The sequence below is a fragment of the Lithobates pipiens genome, unplaced genomic scaffold, assembly GCF_037356315.1.
Source record: "Lithobates pipiens isolate NorthernLeopardFrog02 unplaced genomic scaffold, aLitPip1_a1.2 Scaffold_22, whole genome shotgun sequence".
NCBI lineage: Eukaryota > Metazoa > Chordata > Amphibia > Anura > Ranidae > Lithobates > Lithobates pipiens.
The window spans coordinates 139,379,461-139,398,687 of NW_027507784.1; the positions used below are offsets into that span (position 1 = coordinate 139,379,461).

General features: G+C 45.6%; 1 protein-coding gene across 1 annotated transcript in view; it reads left to right on the plus strand.

The window, feature by feature from the left end:
- ACADL (acyl-CoA dehydrogenase long chain) overlaps positions 1-19,227 on the plus strand; it is a 58,732-nt gene that overhangs the window by 22,217 nt on the left and 17,288 nt on the right. The window contains exons 3-5 of the mRNA XM_077448358.1: positions 2,246-2,383; positions 2,468-2,632; positions 2,716-2,782. Coding sequence (XP_077304484.1) covers positions 2,246-2,383; positions 2,468-2,632; positions 2,716-2,782 — 370 coding nt within the window. The remainder of the gene's footprint in view (positions 1-2,245; positions 2,384-2,467; positions 2,633-2,715; positions 2,783-19,227) is intronic.

Here is a 19,227-nt window from a genome sequence, read left to right on the forward strand (position 1 = left end):
TATCTTTTCTAATTCCCCCCGGTGCTGTCTGGGAGTTTTTTCCCAATTCACCCCGAGATGTTGACTGATGTGTCTGTTGGGAATTATTTTCTGAGGTATGTCTTCTGGGGGGCTGAGGAGGAATGGTCAAAGTTGCCCCGTTCTCCTCTGCTCTACTAGTTAGTCTATTTTGCCACATATAAATGCTTTCATTTCTGAAATCGTTGAGATCTCTGTGAAATTTTTTTACTTTCTTTTTTTGAGTATCTTTATCTATCTTCTCCAATTTTTTATTAATATGTGTGTTAAATTCAACCCATTGTTGTGTTCCTTTTATGCTCTCTACTTCTTTCGAGAGATCATCAATCAACTTCTTTAATTTGTTCATCTTTCTTTCCTTTCTTCTTAACACCAACTGTTGTAACTTAAAACCTACCCCATTAAAAAAATCAAGCCATTCCCTCATAGATTCCTCGTCGTCTAAACCGTCCTGTGGAGCTACTTCCCACCGTAAACTCCGGACTATTTTTTCTTTTAGATAATGTTCCATAGTGCATATATCCCACCAAGTACGAACTTGTTTCTCTAGGGCATAGCCTAATTTAGATAGACTCTCTTTATAGTCATCTTTCACCTCTAATACTATATTAGTAGAAAATAAAGATCCTATATCTATCTGCCTGTTTCCAAGAAATTCCACAGCCTCCATAGCAGCCTGTTACCTCAAACACTAATAATCCTCACAATGTTTATACTCTCGTGCCCTAAATCCAAAAAATGTATAAACACAGGCGCTTAGTAGGCAGCAGTGGAAATCACAAAAAATCTGCAGCTGCTTGTATAATAATGTATAATAATATCGTATGTGATTGCACAGTGTATGATATATGTGACGGTCATACACATTTCGCACATGTATACACATTTTATGATTTGAACGTATTTACAGCAAAGGTGCACTGTTATATAGCGCTGCTTGCCAGTGTACCAGTGGTAAGCTGTGGCTGTGTGGTCACAGATTGCCTCTTCTGGTATACGGTACAATAGTTTTTAGATATTTTTAGTCACTTAAATTTTTTTTGATGTTTTATTATATATGCTTAATTCTAGTGTGCAAATCTATTATATTTTAAGCAGAGTTTGTGCTATTAATCCAGCATATTTCTTCTTCTTATTATTATTATTTATTGAAATTGTTTGTTTTCTTTTCACTATTGTTTCATCACTTAGCGCTGCACTTATTTTTTATTTGTCAATGAATATATATATATAATGCTTAATTTGGAATCTTATGGATATAATACATGTTGGAACCTTATACACCTTATGCACATGATTACATATTCATATTTTTGTAGCATGTAATGGTAGATATTGCTTAGAGAAATGTTACTACAACACTTTGAGAAGTTTGAGGGAAAAAAAATGATCTCCATACATCCACATAAGGGTTTCTTGATATTCAGTTTTTTTTTTTCTATACTTTAAGCGATAGCGATATAAGTATATTACATTTGGAGTACTTGGACTTTATAGAATGAGGATGTCTGGATTAATATTTTCAGTCCGATTCAAGTTTAATACGCTGAAGTTCTATTCAGTGAATGCTCCGTTCTTATACATTCAGCTTGACTATAGTCTTATTTCTTTTTCATTGTGAAGGTTCTTAAGTCTATCCATTAAGTTCAAGTTTTGCCGATGGTTAGATAGATAGAGATATAGATTTTTTTTTTTCTATATATATTGGAATTTTAACACATCGAATAGCAGGGAAGGTGATATCAATGTACAGGTGCCTAGAGCAGGTTTTCTCTTCACATAAGGTTATGCTTGAGGCAATTTTTGCATGTGCCAGTAAACCACACCAGTTTTTTTTGCCTTGATTACAGGTGGTCAGAAAAATTTATTTATTTCATAAGATGCAAACTTCAGATACAGTGCGACCAAGTCCAGAGCTTAACATTTAAAGGGTCACCCACCCTATTGTGTTCAGCAGAGGTCTCCAAACTGCAACCCGGGGGCCAGATGTGGTGCTTTACTTGCCTTTATCTGGTCCTTGGGACACCATTTCTCCCACTGACCCCAGCAGTGGGGTGTTATTACCAGGATATTTTCCCACTGGCCACAGTCCTGCCCCCCCCCCCCCAAATCTAAAGGATAGTAAACTGGTACTTTGTTTAGAAAGTTTGGAGACCTCTGATTTAGAGGGTCTGCAGAGAAGCCCTAATTGTATTGCAGAATGATCATCTTATTCCATTCCTCCTAGATGGGAGAAAGCTGGACAGGTGAGCCGAGAATTGTGGGAGAAGGCTGGCCAGCAGGGTCTCCTCGGTGCCTCTATTCCAGAAGAGCATGGTGGCATCGGTGGTGATATCCTATCATCTGCTGTTGTGTGGGAAGAACAGTAAGTCCCTGAACTCATCAATCATTCCGATGTGCTTTGTCTGTCTTTTGTCATCTCTGTAAATCTCTGTGCGCTCTTTCCCAGGATGTATGTGAATTGTACAGGACCTGGCTTCAGTCTTCACTCCGATATCGTCATGCCTTATATCTCACGATATGGCAGCAAGAGCCAGATACAGAAATATATTCCACAGATGGCGGCTGGTAAATGTATAGGAGCCATTGCAATGACAGAGCCAGGAGCTGGAAGGTATGCCGCACTTATTTAGAAACGTCACCAAGTCCCTCCAGTTACTGTTTCTGATTAACATAATAATTTGTTGCATATTGCAGTGATCTGCAGGGTGTGCGGACTAATGCCAAGAAAGATGGAAGTGATTGGATATTGAATGGAAGCAAGGTGAGTTATTGGAAAATATAAGGCATTATGGTAAAAAAAAAAAAAAAAAAAAAAAGCGCTCTATAAAGAGATAAATGAAGAGAAAATTGGGTTTTGCTTTCAAACATTTTACAAAATGCATCTTGTTAAAGTATCCATAACAACTTTCATCACCCTCAAGTGATATATATTGATGCTATAGTTGTACAGCGGGAACCTAAGTTTCTTTATCACAGCTCAGTTTTGACGAGTCCAAAAATTACACCTGTTACTCCCTGGAAAATATGACGTGCAGGGATTTAGATACACCAATACTCCCACAATGGGGTGCCCATTGCCTGAATGATCTACCTGCAGGTCTGCCTCAATGGAGCATGGCTATATCTTTGCCATTTCTGATTTTCAGAAAGTCTTTTGTTTGGGTAGGAACTATGCAGGGTCGTTGTACGAGGTATGGCACCAATGGTATGATGTGGCATCTGGCATATACCTGCATGGCTGTTTTACTCCCAAGCACATTCCATTCCACATATACCCATTTAAGGTAGAACCACAAACAATAGGCATTCCCTAAATGCAGACAATCCAGTCTCACAACTAGAGATGTAACATTTCTGCAAATTTTGAACTACAAATTGAAAGTTGTTTTTTTTACACTGGAATGGTGAAATGCAGTGTTATATAAAAGTATTATTCTTGAAAAAAATAACAAGGACTATATGCTAAGAACATTTTACCTATAAGTGAGAATAGTTAATCACCCCTTTCCCTTGTAATAACGTAAAACCTGCCAGTATGCATTTTCAGTTTTTGATAATGCTGATCCAGAAGCTTATATTGCTCTATGAAGAGCTTGATGAATGTTTTCCTGTTTTTCAGGTGTCGTTTTCTCTATAAATTACAGTATTGTGTATTTTTTGGGGGGCCATGGTTTGTAACACTTTCTTACTTGAAGATGCTGCTGGTGAAGAAACACTTTGTCAAGATTCAGAAGCAGCAGAAAGAGTGTTTCTGGAATGAGAACTCTGGAAGGAAAAACGAATTTCACATATATGCAAATTGGATGCATTTTTAACTGCATCCAATTCATATAACATGTGAATGTGACTGGCTTTCAATGGGGCCGGTTCACACATGTCTGGGGTGGCTGCTGTGGAGTTTTGAAAAGGGTACTGTGTGTTTTTTGGGTCCGGTTCAGGTGTGAATTCAGTCAAAAAAATCCCACCTGAACTGGAGAACAGAAATACTCCGGACTGCAAACCGCAGCCGGATATGTGTAAATCAAGCCTTATACTTTCATTATGGTCCTCCTCGTTTCATTATTTTTTATACAGGATCTATATAGCACCAACAGTTTGCACGTTCCATAAAGTATTTTTCTCTTATATTCACCGACTGACACAGCTCCTCTCTGTAACTAAATGGGTTGTATAGCCCGCCATTAGGAGAAACTAGGCAAAATTGTTACACAATACACAGAACTTTAATCTTGCCCCGGGGAGCGGGCCCCGTGCTATCAACCCTTCCCGCTGCTCCTAGCAGCTTCAGTTTTTATTTTGCCTAGCAAGGAGAATGACCTAGGGAACCCTGTGGGCCTCTTGGCCCATGTTTTTACTGCAGGTTTGCTGCTTTTTGCGCAAGATGAGAGATCCTGAGATCTTCTATCAACTGCTGGCTGGCTAATGAAATTCTTGTAGTCTCCCCAGTCTGGCCATCGAGCGTGAGCAGACCGCATCTACGGCTTGGCAGGCCATGACATACCTCAGCTCCAGAGGTGGTCGGTGAACTTCAATGCTCCGGGGTATACATATGACTGGGCTACTGATGTCTGGATCACAGTATACCGGGCCAGTAACCTTCCCTGTAACTGCCCAGGAGTTGGCTACCACGGAATGTCTCCCAGCTCTTCCGGACTGGTAAGTACAGCTCTCTCTGCTTCGGTGGGGGGAGCAGCTGGGAATTCCCTGGGGGGTCGATTCGAGGGCCACCTCACCACCTTATCTTCTCTCCCAAGTCCCTATCACCCCTCCTCCCCCCCCCCCCCCCCCTCTGAGGGGGGTGTCTGCATGCGCTGCTGTGTGTGTGTGTGTGTCGCTGTTTCTCACCTGTGGGGCTCTGTGCGGTTGCTAGTACAGGTCTGGGGGTCCAAAAAAGGCAGTTTTGTGGAGGATGTCTGTGTGCCAGCAGGCAGTTCGTTTCTATTTTCTCATATCGTCTTCCAGGACAGCCTTTGAGATATAGGGCTCCTCCCTCCGGGACAGGAAACACGTCAAGCCAATTAAATAAAAGGTGTGGTCCTCCAGGCCCTCCTCAGTTTTTGTGTTTCCTGCCGGACGGGAAGGAGCACGTCTTGGAACTGGTAAGGGGAGCTCCTTCTCAGGGGTTTTACCTGGGGAGAGCGCCTTGATGGACCTGGCCCTTAGCACCCCTCGGTCCGAACGAAGGTAGGAGAGGGTAGCTTTCAGTCCCCGCTGCCATTTAAACGTTCGGAGAGAACGGGACCCCGATACGCGGCAATCTCCCCCTCGGAGCGCTAACCGCTCGTACCTGTCGGTCGGAGGCGGCGGGAGACGTTCGCTCTACCGACCGGCGTTCGGGTACTGTGAGCGGTGCGTTCGTAAGAACGCACAGCGTCGGGGCGGAGTTTTTGCGCTCTGGCGTACGGAAGTGGGAGAGACGCACTTCCGCCGGATTCGCGTCATCAGGGGGCGCCGCAGGACCCGTTCCAGTCCTTTGGGCGCGGCGGTGTGACTACAGGGTTGCCTGGAGCAGTGTGAAGGCTCAGAGAGACTGAGTGATACACAGGAACCATGGAGAGTGCGGTTGTGCAGGTGGACTCCGGTTCAACAGGCTCCAGTACCTCTCAGGTAAGCTTGGTGAGGGCAGACCAGGACTTACACTGGGGGGTGGGGGGTCACTCTGACCCGTAGCACCTTCCCGGGGTGGAGAACCTGCTGGTGAAGGGGGGCACTTCCTAAACAGACCCTAGAAGCACAGTGGTGTGGTCAGGGGTGGTATTTTAATGGGACCCTGTTTTTCTTTGTTTTTAGGTTAAACAGGACAGAGCCCAGATACCTTTACCCAGAAGGAAATGTGCCGTGTGTGGGGCTAAGTTAGGCACCGGTTGGGAGAAGCCGCTTTGCCCAGATTGTGTCAGTAGCCTGGTAAAAGAGGACTCGGTGGCAGCTTGTCACAATGTTTTAACATCCGTAAAGGATGAGATTGCATCCACCTTCCAATCTTTTAAAAACATGATGGATAGGATGCAGGGTCCTTCTGTCTCTTTACCCAGAGCCGTGAGTATGCCTTCCTTATCCGAACCAAGTCAGGAGGAGGAGGAGGTGGATAGGGAGAGGTTATCCAGGTCATTAGCCTCCTCTAGGACAGAGTCTACTTCAGAATCTGAGGGGGAGGAAGAGGCCATTAGATCAGCCAGATACAAGCTGTCTTTGGATGATGTGGGTGACCTCCTCAAGGCTATATATGACACCTTGGAGATCAGAGAAGAACAGGTCCAGCTTTCAAAACACGACATGATGTATCAAGGGTCGAGTGTAATGAAAGACAGGGTATTCCCCGTCCATAAGTCGCTAGTTAGCCTTAGAAGGAGGTTCCCTTTTGAATCGGATGCGGTGCATCCCTGGAACAAGGTTCCCAAATTAGACGCTCCCTTGGCTAAGGTCTCTAAGAAGACAGATTTGGCCTTTGATGATATGGGTTCACTCAGGGACCCTATGGATAAGAGGGGAGATCTGCTGCTCAAGAGAGCCTGGGATGCCTCTTCCATTGGGCTTAAACCGGCCCTAGCAGCTACCTGTGTGGCCAGAAACTTGGAGTGTTGGCTTACACAGTTACAATCACATATTTCTGCAGGTACTTCTAGGCAACAGCTGTTGAAGTCCTTTCCGCTACTGTTTAAAGCGGTGGGCTTTTTAGCGGATGCCTCTGCAGAATCAGTCAAACTGGCTGCTAGATCAGCAGCACTAGTGAACGCTGCCAGAAGGGCCGTTTGGCTTAAAACCTGGTCAGGAGACACAGCTTCAAAACTAAAGTTGTGTGGATTACCCTTTTCAGGGGACCATTTGTTTGGGCCCGGCCTGCAAGAGGCGTTAGAGCGCACGCAGGATAGGAAGAAAGCTTTCCCAGAAAGGAAAAAGAGACCTGAAGGGAAACGCCTTTTTCGAAGCCCCAGGCAGCAAAACCTGCAGGAAAGGGAGGTTCGCCCCAAAAAGCATTGGACGGGTCACAAGGGAAGAGGCAGAGGAGGTATCTTATTCAATCCTCCTCAACCCTCCCCTAAAACCCAGTGACTCCTGCGTCCCGGTGGGAGGAAGACTGGGGAAGTTCCTCCCACAGTGGGAAGCTTCAACCGAAAGTCCGTTCATTCGAGATCTTGTAAGGAACGGCTACAGGTTGGAGTTTGGTTCAGTTCCCCTCCCGAACTTTCAAGTAACAAGGTTACCAAGGGACCAAGAGAAAGCAGAGGCTTTGGCTCTTCTTCTGGGGGATCTGGTGGACCAAGAAGTAATGGTGCAGGTACCTCAGGAGGAGCGAGGCTTGGGGGTTTACTCCCACGTATTCGTGGTAAAGAAACCTTCGGGGAAGTTCAGGTTAATACTGAATCTCCGTCCCCTGAACAGATTTATAAAATACAAGCGGTTCCGGATGGAGTCAATCTTCTCGGTAACCAAATTCCTGTTTCAGGGCTGTCACATGGCCACAGTGGATCTCAGGGATGCATATTTGCATATCCCGATTCATCCGGAATCTCAGAGATTTCTCAGGTTGGCGGTGAGGTTGAACACGGGTGTGTTACACCTCCAGTTTCGAGCTCTCCCCTTCGGGCTTTCAGCCTCACCAAGAGTCTTTACAAAAGTTCTGGCAGAGGCACTGGCCCCATTAAGGCTCAAGGCTATAACAGTGATCCCATATCTGGACGATCTACTGTTCATAGCCCAGTCGGCCCAACAGCTGCAGAGGGACATACAGGAGGCTTTGGGGTTTCTGCGCTCACTGGGGTGGCTGATAAACCAGGAAAAATCCCAGCTGACCCCCTCACAGGAGGTCCTGTATTTAGGATACAGGATTTCTTCAGTGGAAATGAGGGTATTTCTTCCGGAGGAGAAGATCGGCAAGCTAGAGCAGGCGGTAGCCCAGCTTCAATCTGGTCGGGAAGCCCAGATCAGGGAGGTGATGAGAGTCCTAGGGTTGATGACATCATGCTTTCCAGCGGTGGCCTGGGCAAGACATCATCAACGTCCTTTACAAAGACTCATGCTCCGTTATTGGGATGGCAGGCAGGAGAGCCTGGATCAGGTTATGCCCCTATCCTCGGCAGTCAGGAGGTCTCTTTGGTGGTGGCGGGCCCAGGTCAACCTAGACAGGGGTCTTCCCTGGTCCCCACAAGCTACGGTGGTGGTCACGACCGATGCCAGTGCGCTGGGTTGGGGTGCCCACCTAGAGGGAACCTTAGCCCAGGGTTCCTGGTCGAACCTAGAGACAGGTCGTTCCTCAAACCAGAAGGAACTTCTGGCAGTCTGGAAAGCTATAGAAACCTTCCAGTCCCGGTTACATGGCAGGGATCTGCAAGTTCGCTCAGACAATGTGACAGCAGTAGCCTACCTGAACAAGCAAGGGGGAACCAGAAGCCCTGCACTACAGGTAATTGCGGACAAAATCTTCTGCTGGGCAGAGAAGAATTTGTCCTCAATATCAGCCATTCACCTAAAGGGAACCCAGAATTTCCTGGCCGACTTTCTCAGTCGCCAGAAGATAGGTCAGGACGAGTGGGCCCTCAACAAGGAAGTGTTCGAGGAGATCGTGTCATGCTGGGGAAGGCCAGAAATAGACCTATTTGCAACAGAAGGCAACAGGAAGGTGACACAATTTTTTTCGGTTCACCCACAGGATCGGGCTAGGGGGATAGACGCCCTTGCCAATCCATGGCTGTTTGGCCTGTGTTACGCCTTTCCTCCCGTAAGGATGGTGGCGGAGGTTCTGCAGAAGTTCCGTTCGGAAACTACGGACCTCATTTTAGTAGCTCCTTTTTGGCCAAGGAGACCCTGGTTTGCCAGCATAAAGAGATTGGCCGTACATCCTCCGCTGTTTCTACCAGTCAGGGAGGACTTACTTTCCCAGGGGCCGATCCTGTGCCCTCAGATAGAGAGGCTCAAGCTTGCGGCCTGGTATCTGAGGAACAAATCTTAAGGTCACAGGGTTTCTCAGAGAGAGTGATTAAGACCTTGTTAGAATGCCGTAAACCTGTTACTAGGGCAATTTACGCCAAGGTAGGAAAGAGGTTTAATTCCTGGTTGCGAGAACAGGGGATTGCAAGTCCCGGGGTCCCGGCAGTCCTAGATTTTCTACAAGCGGGGGTAGAACTGGGCCTATCTATCAGCACTCTAAAGGTACAGGTGGCGGCCTTAAGTGTTTTCCTTCAGTCCTCCCTTCAGCAGAATCCATTTGTCAGGAACTTCTTCAAGGCTCTATCTAGATCCAGGCCTGTGAGAATGAAGTCCTGTCCTAATTGGGATTTGGCCTTGGTTCTTAGAGCTCTGACCCAAGATCCATTTGAACCATTAGAGGGAGCTTCACTTAAGTGGATTGTACTAAAGACTGTATTTTTGATAGCGATCACGTCAGCTAGAAGGGTCAGTGATCTACAAGCGCTCTCGGTCAGAGAGCCATTTCTGTTAATCTTAGAGGACAGGGTAGTACTTAAGACTGATCCTAGTTTTCTTCCTAAAGTGGTGGCCACTTTTCATAGGACACAGGATATTATTTTGCCAACTTTTTTCTCAACCTCAGACAAGGATGAGGCGAGATCTTTAAGTTTGTTAGACGTCAGGAGAAGTCTATTGATTTTTTTAGAAGCCACTAAGGTCTTCAGGAAGTCAGACTCACTTTTTGTTAATTTTTCGGGCGCCCGCAAGGGCTGCAAGGCGTCCAAAGCGTCTATCGCCAGGTGGATACGAATGGCGATAGTTAAAGCCTATGAGTTAGAGGGGAAGCAGGCACCCTTAGTTAAGGCACACTCTACAAGGGCGGTTTCCGCATCATGGGCAGAGAGGGCTGGAGCCTCTCCGGAGGAGATCTGCAAAGCAGCAACGTGGTCCAGCTACTCAACGTTCGCAAGACATTACCGTCTGGATTTATGGTCTGATAAAGAGCAGACTTTTGGACGTAAGGTCCTCCAGGCAGTGGTCCCGCCCTGACAAGGTGAGCTCCTTGCTTATCATCTCAAAGGCTGTCCTGGAAGACGATATGAGAAAACCGGAGTTAGACTTACCGGTAACTCTTTTTCTAGGAGTCTTCCAGGACAGCCTGGCTTCCCACCCAAAGTTGTTTAAATTGGACTAAGTGGTGAGGATGTGTATTAACATGATTGTTAGTGTGTTATGTCTTTCAGAGCCTCCCGGCGGTTCTTGGAGTAAAACTGAGGAGGGCCTGGAGGACCACACCTTTTATTTAATTGGCTTGACGTGTTTCCTGTCCCGGAGGGAGGAGCCCTATATCTCAAAGGCTGTCCTGGAAGACTCCTAGAAAAAGAGTTACCGGTAAGTCTAACTCCGGTTTTTTGCTTCTAAATACCGTATTTATCGGCGTATAACACGCACAGGTGTATAACACGCACGTTCATTTTAAGAGGGAAGTTTCAGGGAAAAAACGTATAACACGCACACGCTATTTGCACCCGATTTTCATGGTGAAAAATTGAGTGTTATACGCCAATAAATACAGTAAACTTGATCAGCATGCCAGTCAACTAGCATTTTAAGAAGAGGTTACTAATGACAACCTCCACGTTTCCCTTTACCAGTTAACCGTGAAGACCTAAAACACACAGTTTATTATTTTCTCTTAAAAACCCTTTAAGAGAAAAAAATGGCAATTTTCAAATTCTTTGAAAATGCTAGATGCCTGGCTGTTATACTGACTCCCTAACTTCATTACCTTCCTGAGTCACTGACCCAGAACAAATTACAGAATTCAGAAAGCGAACTCGTTAATTACATACATGTTGTAGGTCATGGAGTCATTGTATTGACACCAAAGGTTTGCTGTGACAGCCAGAACACCAGCATCTTCAGAAGAAGTCAGCCATGATAACCTTGATGTTTCCCTCATTACAAGTTTACTTTAACCACTTGCCGCCCGCCCTATAGGCAATTGACGGCAAAGTGGTTGCATAATCCTGATCGGACGTCATATGACGTGATCAGGATTATGAGCCGCTGCGAGCCCCCGGGGGCGCTCATCGCGGCGATTGTTGTTGCGGGGTGTCAGTCTGACACCCGGCAACTACGATCTCGGTAAAGAGTCTCCGACGGAGACTCTTTACCACGTGATCAGCCATGTCCAATCACGGCTGATCACAGTGTAAATAGGAAGAGCCGGTAATCGGCTTTTCCTCACTCGCGTCTGTCAGACGTGAGTAGAGGAGAGCCGATCGGCTGCTCCTCTGACAGGGGGGGTCTGTGCTGATCGATTATCAGCACTGCCCAGCCTGGACCACCAGGGACGCCACCAGACCACCAGGGATGCCCAGCTAAAGGTAATCCTTCCTAGACCACCAGGGATGCCAATCAGTGCCCATAATGGATGCCAATCAGTGCCCACAATGGGCATCACTGATTGGCATGCATTATTGTTTGGCACTGATTGGCATCCATTAGTACAGTATAACACCAATGCCGCCTATCCGTGCCCATCAGTGCCGCCTATCCGTGCCCATCAGTGCCGCCTATCCGTGCCCATCAGTGCCGCCTATCCGTGCCCATCAGTGCCGCCTATCCGTGCCCATCAGTGCCGCCTATCCGTGCCCATCTGTGCCGCCCATCCGTGCCATCTATCAGTGTCCATCAATGCCACCTCATCAGTGTCCATCAATGCCACCTCATCAGTGCCACTTCATTGGTGCCCATCAGTGCTGCCTTATCAGTGCTCATCAATGCCACCTCATCAGTGCCACTTCATTGGTGCCCATCAGTGCTGCCTTATCAGTGAAGGAGAAAACATACTTCTTTACAAAGTTTTGAAACTGAAACAAAAAAATTTTTTTTTTCGGTATTTTTTTATTTGTAGTGCAAAAAATAAAAACCGTAGAGGAGATCAAATGCCACCAAAAGAAAGCTCTATTTGTGGGGAAAAAATTATAAAAATTTCATTTGGGTACAGTGTAGCATGACCTCGCAATTGTCATTCAAAGTGCGACAGCGCTGAAAGCTCAAAATTGGTCTGGGCAGGAAGGTGTTTAAGTGTCCAGTATTGAAGTGGTTAATAAAGTAGTCTGAAGGAGATTGTCTAACAAATCAAACAGATTAAAGTTCCTCTACCCTAATCTCAAAAGCTTTTGCTATTGCTTGACGTAGGTTACAACACAGTGTTGCTCTTTGAACTGTTTTATAAGATTTGTGTGCTCAGATTAATTTCATAATGCACTCTGTTTTTCTCCATGTCAAAGTAATCTGTCTACATACGTGTAGGTTCACAATGCTTCAATCTCATTTTCACTGCAACTTGTGTAGTACAACTTGGATGTGGTTTGCATATTCTATGGGGCCAAAATCACGCTGGCGTCGCACCAAGTAGTAAATCGCTCCATGCCGAGTTGCATTGATGTGAATGGGCACTATTGAAAACAATGTGATTTCCATTGTTGTACCTGAAACCCTACTAGTGTGAATGTAGCCTAAGGGTCTATATACACTGACCTAAAAATCGCTGTTTCTACAGGAGTTTTGTGTTTCGCCTGTAGAAGCAGCTCAATGTTATTATAGATGTCCATGCACATTAGGATGTTAAGAGGTGGATTTTGAGCTTCGCATTAACCACTTCAGCCCCGGACCAATAAACAGCCTAAGGACCAGATGTCTTTTTACAATTTCGCACTGCGCTGCTTTAACTGGTAATTGCGCGGTCATGCAATATTGCACCCAAACAAAATTTGCGTCCTTTTCTTCCCACAAATAGAGCTTACTTTTGATGGTATTTTATTGCCTCCTCAATTTTTATTTTTTGCGATATAAATGGAAAAAGAGCAAAAATTTGGAAAAAAAAAGATCTTTTCTTCTTTTTGTTATAAGAAAAATCGAATAAACTAAATTTTAGTCATACATTGAGGGCAAAATGTATTCAGCCACATGTCTTTAGTAAAAAAAATGTCAATAAGCGTATATCTGTTGGTTTGCGCAAAAGTTATAGCGTCTACAAACTAGAGTAAATTTTCTGGAATTTACACAGCTTTTAATTTATGACTGCCTATCTCATTTCTTGAGGTGCTAAAATGGCAGGACAGTACAAACCACCCCCCCCCCAAATGACCCCATTTTGGAAAGTAGACACCCCAAGGAAATTGCTGAGGGGTATGTTGAGCCCATTGAATATTTTTTTTTTTTTTTGTCCTAAGGGATTGAATAATGACAAAAAGTTGTCAATAAATGATATATTGCTCACACATGCCATGGTTATATGTTGAATTGCACCCCAAAATACATTTTGCTGCTTCTCCTGAGTACGGGGATACCACATGTATATGACTTTTTGGGAGCCTAGCTGCGTACGGGGCCCCGAAAACCAATCACCGCCTTCAGGATTTCTAAGGGTGAAAATTTTTTGATTTCACTCCTCGCTACCTATCACAGTTTCGAAATACATAAAATGCCAAAATGGCACAAAACCCCCCCAAATGACCCCATTTTGGAAAGTAGACACTCCAAGCTATTTACTGAGAGGCATGTTGAGTCCATGGAATATTTTATATTTTGCCACAAGTTGCGGGAATGGTACAAACTTTTTTTTTTTTTTTGCTCAAAGTTGTCACTAAATGATATATTGCTCACACATGCTATAGGCATATGTGAAATTACACCCCAAAATACATTCTGCTGCTTCTCCTGAGTACAGGGATACCACATGTGTGGGACTTTCAGGGAGCCTAGCTGCGTACGGCGCCCCAAAATCCAATCGCCACCTTCTGGATTTCTAAGGGTGCAAATTTTTTATTTCACTCCTCACTACCTATTACAGTTTCGAAGGCCATAAAATGCCAAAATAGCACAACCCCCCCCCCCCCCCCCAAATTACCCCATTTTGGAAAGTAGACACCCCAAGCTATTTGCTGAGAGTCAGAGAGTCATGTTGGCTGAACGAAAAAAAAGAGATTGATCAGTGGGTATGCCCACCATTAGAATACCTCCCTTCATCCACCCACTTCTAATGATGGACATACATGCACCATTTATATATGCCGAAGCATGGGGGCATCCTCCCGCAAAAAAGTTATGCTGCGTACACGCGGTCAAACTTTTCCATGGGCAAGCCCTCCGTCGGAATTTCGACCGTATGTACGTGGCATTAGGAGCAAAATCGCTCCTCTGCCCAGCTGCCCCCATGCTTCGGGCATATATGCTCTTTTTTTTTTTTTTTTAACTGTAGTGGTGAAATCACCTCCTACAGCATTGCAGTCGCGACTTTATGTATCGTGGGAGCAAATGCTGTTGCTGTCAAGATAAATAAATCCGCGCTGCAGCTGAATGGCGTACCTGCTAAGCAAATTATGGTTAACGTTAAAACAAAGTAAAGAGGAAGTAAACCCTTACAAACGACTTTGACCTACAGGTAAGCCTAGATTAAGGCTTACCTGTAGGTCCAAGAAATATCTCCTAAACCTATATGGTTTAGGAGATATTTGCCCGAAAACGGGCACCGCTGTCTACGGCGCATGCGCCGTAGACAGCGGCGCGCAGGCGCACTAAACGCGGCAGTTCCAAGAATGGAGCTGCCGCATTTGTCGACTCCCGTGCACGGGAGTGACGTCATCGCGGCTTTGCCGAATGACAGCGGCGGAGCTGCGAGACGCCACTCCCGTGCGCATGCGCGGGAGTGACGTCATTGCGGCTTCGCCGCTGTCATTCGGCGGAGCTGCGAGACGCCACAAGCAAGATGGATGCGGCGCACTACAGGGGACAGCAGCGACTTCGCTGGCTCCTGTGTCAGGTAAGTGACACATAATGGGCTACTATGTGATGCATAGTAGTCCATTATGCTTTACCTTTGCAGGGAAAAAAAGAGGAAGTAAACTCATCAGGGTTTACTTCCTCTTAACATTACAGTATAACAGTAAAACCTTACCATACCATACCTGCAAAGCAAATGCCAAAAAAAACTGTAAAAAATAAAACCTTTTTTAACACAACCTGTGCCTAAAATATATATATATGCCGAAGCATAGGGGCATCCTCCCGCAAAAAAGTTATGCCGCGTACATACGTTCAAACTTTTCCACGGGCAAGCCCTTCGTCGGAATTTTGACCATATGTACGCAGCATTAGGAGCAAAATCGCTCCTCCACCCCTTATGCCCCCATGCTTCGGCATATATGCTCTTTTTTTAACTGTGGTGGTGAAATCACCTCCTACAGCACTGGAGTCACGGCTTTATGTATCGTGGGAGCAAACGCTGTTGCTGTCAAGCTAAATAAATCCACGCTGCAGCTGAATGGCATACCTGAAAACAATAAAACACAGTAAACAGTAAAGTATAAAAAATTAGAGAGGAGAGAGAGAACAATAAAACAACTATTTTTGGTTTTTATATTTTATATTTTTTTTGTTTTTTATTTAACTTTTTGTTTTTTTTGTTTTTTTTTATACACTTTTTTTTTTTAACTGTAAACTGTAACAACGGTAACATTTCGGGTCTCTCAAAATGCATCTTGGGAGACTCTGTGTTAGTGTGCCTAGCCTGTGAAACACTGTACCCTACGCTAATACTTCACTAGTGTGTGGTAGCGTTCAAAACACTCACCAAGGCAAAGACCAGGATTGCCAGGACAGCGTGGACAATAACAACGGGTGTCACGCCTATATCCGCGCTTGGTACAGACACAACATCTTTTTTGGGGGGCTCGTTGGGTAGGGGTACTCGGGGTGGCATGAGAATAATGCCTCTCATGCAGCCGGCTTACTACATTTGGTTGGGAATGGTGAGGTGCAGAACCGTCTGGATACAAAAGCTCTGTGACAACCTCTCTTTGGAAGAAAAGAAAGGTTAAAGTCCCGCCTGAAGTTTTGTATAGCACAAAAGCATTCAGCAAAGCCAATTGAAATAAGTAAGCAGACACTTTTTTGTACCAGCGTCTGGCCTTACGGGAAACTAGATACGGCGCCAACAACTGGTCATTAAGGTCCACCCCTCCCATATTTTTGTTATATTCGTGGACACAGAGGGGTTTCTCCACAATACCAGTCACCGTAGGAATTTGGACCGTCGTGTCTGCATGAAGGGAAGTAAGAAAGAGAAAACATTCTTATCCCTCCACTTCATAGCGAGCAAATTATTACACCGATAGCAGGCTCTCTCCCCCAGCCTAAGACGGGAATCTACAAGCCGCTGGGGAAAGCCCCGGCGATTAGGTCGCACGGTGCCACATGCTCCAATCTGATTATCAAACAAGTGACTAAACCGTGGCACGCTGGTGTAATAATTGTCCACGTACAAGTGGTACCCCTTTCCGAATAAGGGTGACACCAAGTTCCACACTATCTTGCCAGCGCTTCCTATGTAGTCAGGGCAGTTCTCCGGCTCTACGTAACTATCTTTACCCTCATAAACTATAAAGCTCCATGCATAGCCTGTGGCCCTGTCACAGCACTTATAGAGCTTGACCCCGTATCTGTTGTGAATGTACTGCTTGAATGACAAGCGACCATGAAACTTAATCAGGGACTCATCAACGCAGACAACTTTTTGGGGAGTAAACAAGTCTGCAAAACGTTGGTTGAAGTGGTTTATGAGGGGCCGAATTTTGTAGAGCCGAACTGTGGTATGAACCGTATTCAGGGTCTCCACGATGACGACAAAGTTCATTGTCACTGAAGTGCATGAACCGCAAGATCTGCTCGTATCGTTTCCTGGACATGAAGTTAGAGAACACGGGCATGTGGTCAGTCGGATGCGTGGACCAATAAGCCCGCAACGTCATGAATTTATGTGTGCCCATGTTGAGGGAAAGGCCCAGAAAGGTCTTAAATTCAGAAACCGTAACTGGTTTCCAATCTCTGGCAAGGGAAGGCAACTGGGGATTAGCGGCGATGTGTTGACCAGCATATAAATTGGTTTGGTCCACAATAGATCTATAGAGATCTTCCGTGAAATACAGAGAATAAAAAAGTGGCGTAAAAATCATCTGTATCCACCTGAATACCAGGTTGGGCAGTGAATAGGGGAAGTACTGGTGCTGCAGAAGTGGTGGACACCCAATCAGGATTGGCGAATTCTGCAGGAAGGGAACTATGGGAACGACGGGCCTGCCTTCGTCTTCTTCTTGGTGGCAGCGGGACACTACTTGTGCTTGCCACCTCGCCAGCTTGAACTGCACTTATGGGACTCGCCACGTCACCACGTGATACTGCAGTGCTGGATGTACGTCCAGGGTGTACTAGGCCGCTGGTGCTTGCTAGTTCACCAAAAGGATGAGCGGCGCTAGTACTGGCTCTATACTCCATACGAGGGACTTGCGGTTCCTGCACCTCAACAACATCAGAAGATCAGGGTCGGGTACGCCCGACGTTAGCAGGGACCTCATCTTCGTCGTCAGAGCTATCTGTCATGGAGGCGCTGTCCTCTACAGGTTTGTATTCTGAGCCTGAATCTGACAGATCAGTGTCTTCCTCTTCACTATCTGTCATGCTCAGAAACGTGTAGGCCTCTTCACTAGTGTACCTTCGCTTTGCCATTTTGGGCTCTAAATTTAGGGGTACACTAGTGAGACTCACAGGTAAAAAAGCACCTAGCCTGTCAGCGACTGTATTAAAACGCTACAAAAAAAACTGTTAGCGATCGCAGGGATCAAGCCTGACTCTGCGATCGCTGCAGTTATGTGTGTTGTGTTTTGTAAGTGACAGTGATTGATCGATACTGCACTTGGGTGGGCTGGGCTGGGCGGAGGGGCAAAACGCAGGTGCTAGCAGGTATCTGGATTGATCCTGCTAACAATGCGTTTTTTTTAGAACCCTAAATTGCTGGGCACGCTAGTATAGATCAGATCAGATACTGATCTGTTCAGATTCTATACCACTAAGGGAGGTGTATGCTTTGCGCGTGGGTGTTAGCGGTACTGGCACTAACCTAGCACTGCCTGGGGCGACGCAGACCCTTTCTGACCCTAAAACCGAATTGATATCACCCCCCGGGTGATCAGGGGGTTAAACCTTTATTAGGTAATAAATGGCTGGTGCCCTGATGCTATAAAAAGCGAACTACCTAACCAGCGTCACCCGTAACACTTATACGGTGATCACTGGTGAAAGGGTTAACTAAGGGCAATCAGGGGGTTAAAACCTTTATTGGGTATTTATATGGGGGTACCTGACGCTATATAAAAACCTAACGGGGAACCTAAATAACGAAATAACTAACTGGTTAACCAGCGTCACCAGTGACACTTATACAGCGATCGCTGGTGAAAGGGTTAACTCTAGGGGGCAATCAATGGGTTAAAACCCTTATTAGGTTATATATCGGGGTACCTAACGCTATAAAAACCTGGCGTTGAACCTAAAAAAAAAAACTAGCTTCCTAGCGGGACCAGTGACACTAATGCAGCGATCAGAAAAACGATTGCTTATGCCGCGTACACACGATCGAATTGTATGATGTACTTAGTCCGTTGAAACGCATTTCAACGGACAATCCGATCGTGTGTGGGCTTCAGCTGACTTTTTCAGCATGAAGTCCGGAGTACTAAGAAGGTCGGTTTGCACACCAATCTTCCCGTCGTACTTTGGTTTCAGCGGACAATACGTTCGTCAGTATGCTAGTCCGAGGGACTAAGAATGGCGCATGCCCAGAAAGGATTTACAGGGCGGAAGCGTTCTGTCTTGTAAAACTAGTGTTCGTATTGAAGCTAGCATATTCGTCATGCTGCTAATTTTGTGATCTTTTAATATAGCACATTCTTTTCTTCTTCATAATGCGAGAAAAGTGAAGTTGCTTTGCTGCTTATATTCACACAGAGTTATCACAAATGTCTTTATTCATCCTCATCTTATGATTAATATTCCAATTCGAGAATAAATAATAAAAAAAAATAACGGACGAATTAAGCTGAAGTCTGAAAAGCGCGAATCGTCTCTACCCAAACTTCCACCAACGCAAAGTCAGCAGAAGGAGCCCAAAGGGTGCTTTGCTGTGTCTTGGACTTCCTATTTCTAGTCCCCTCGTACGTGCTGTACGTCATCGCGCAAGCTTTCGTCGGACTAGCACTAGCTGCCCTGACACTTTTTACAGTCACAACTAACACTAAATGCAGTGATCAGTAAATAAATGACCACTGCAATTAGTGACACTGTGACTGGGGGGGGGCGGGGGCCGATCGGGGGGTGACTGGGGGGAAAAGTGTGCCTATGTGTACCTATGTGTCAGTGGACTGTTGGTGCACTTACTTGGATGTCTTCACTCCGCGC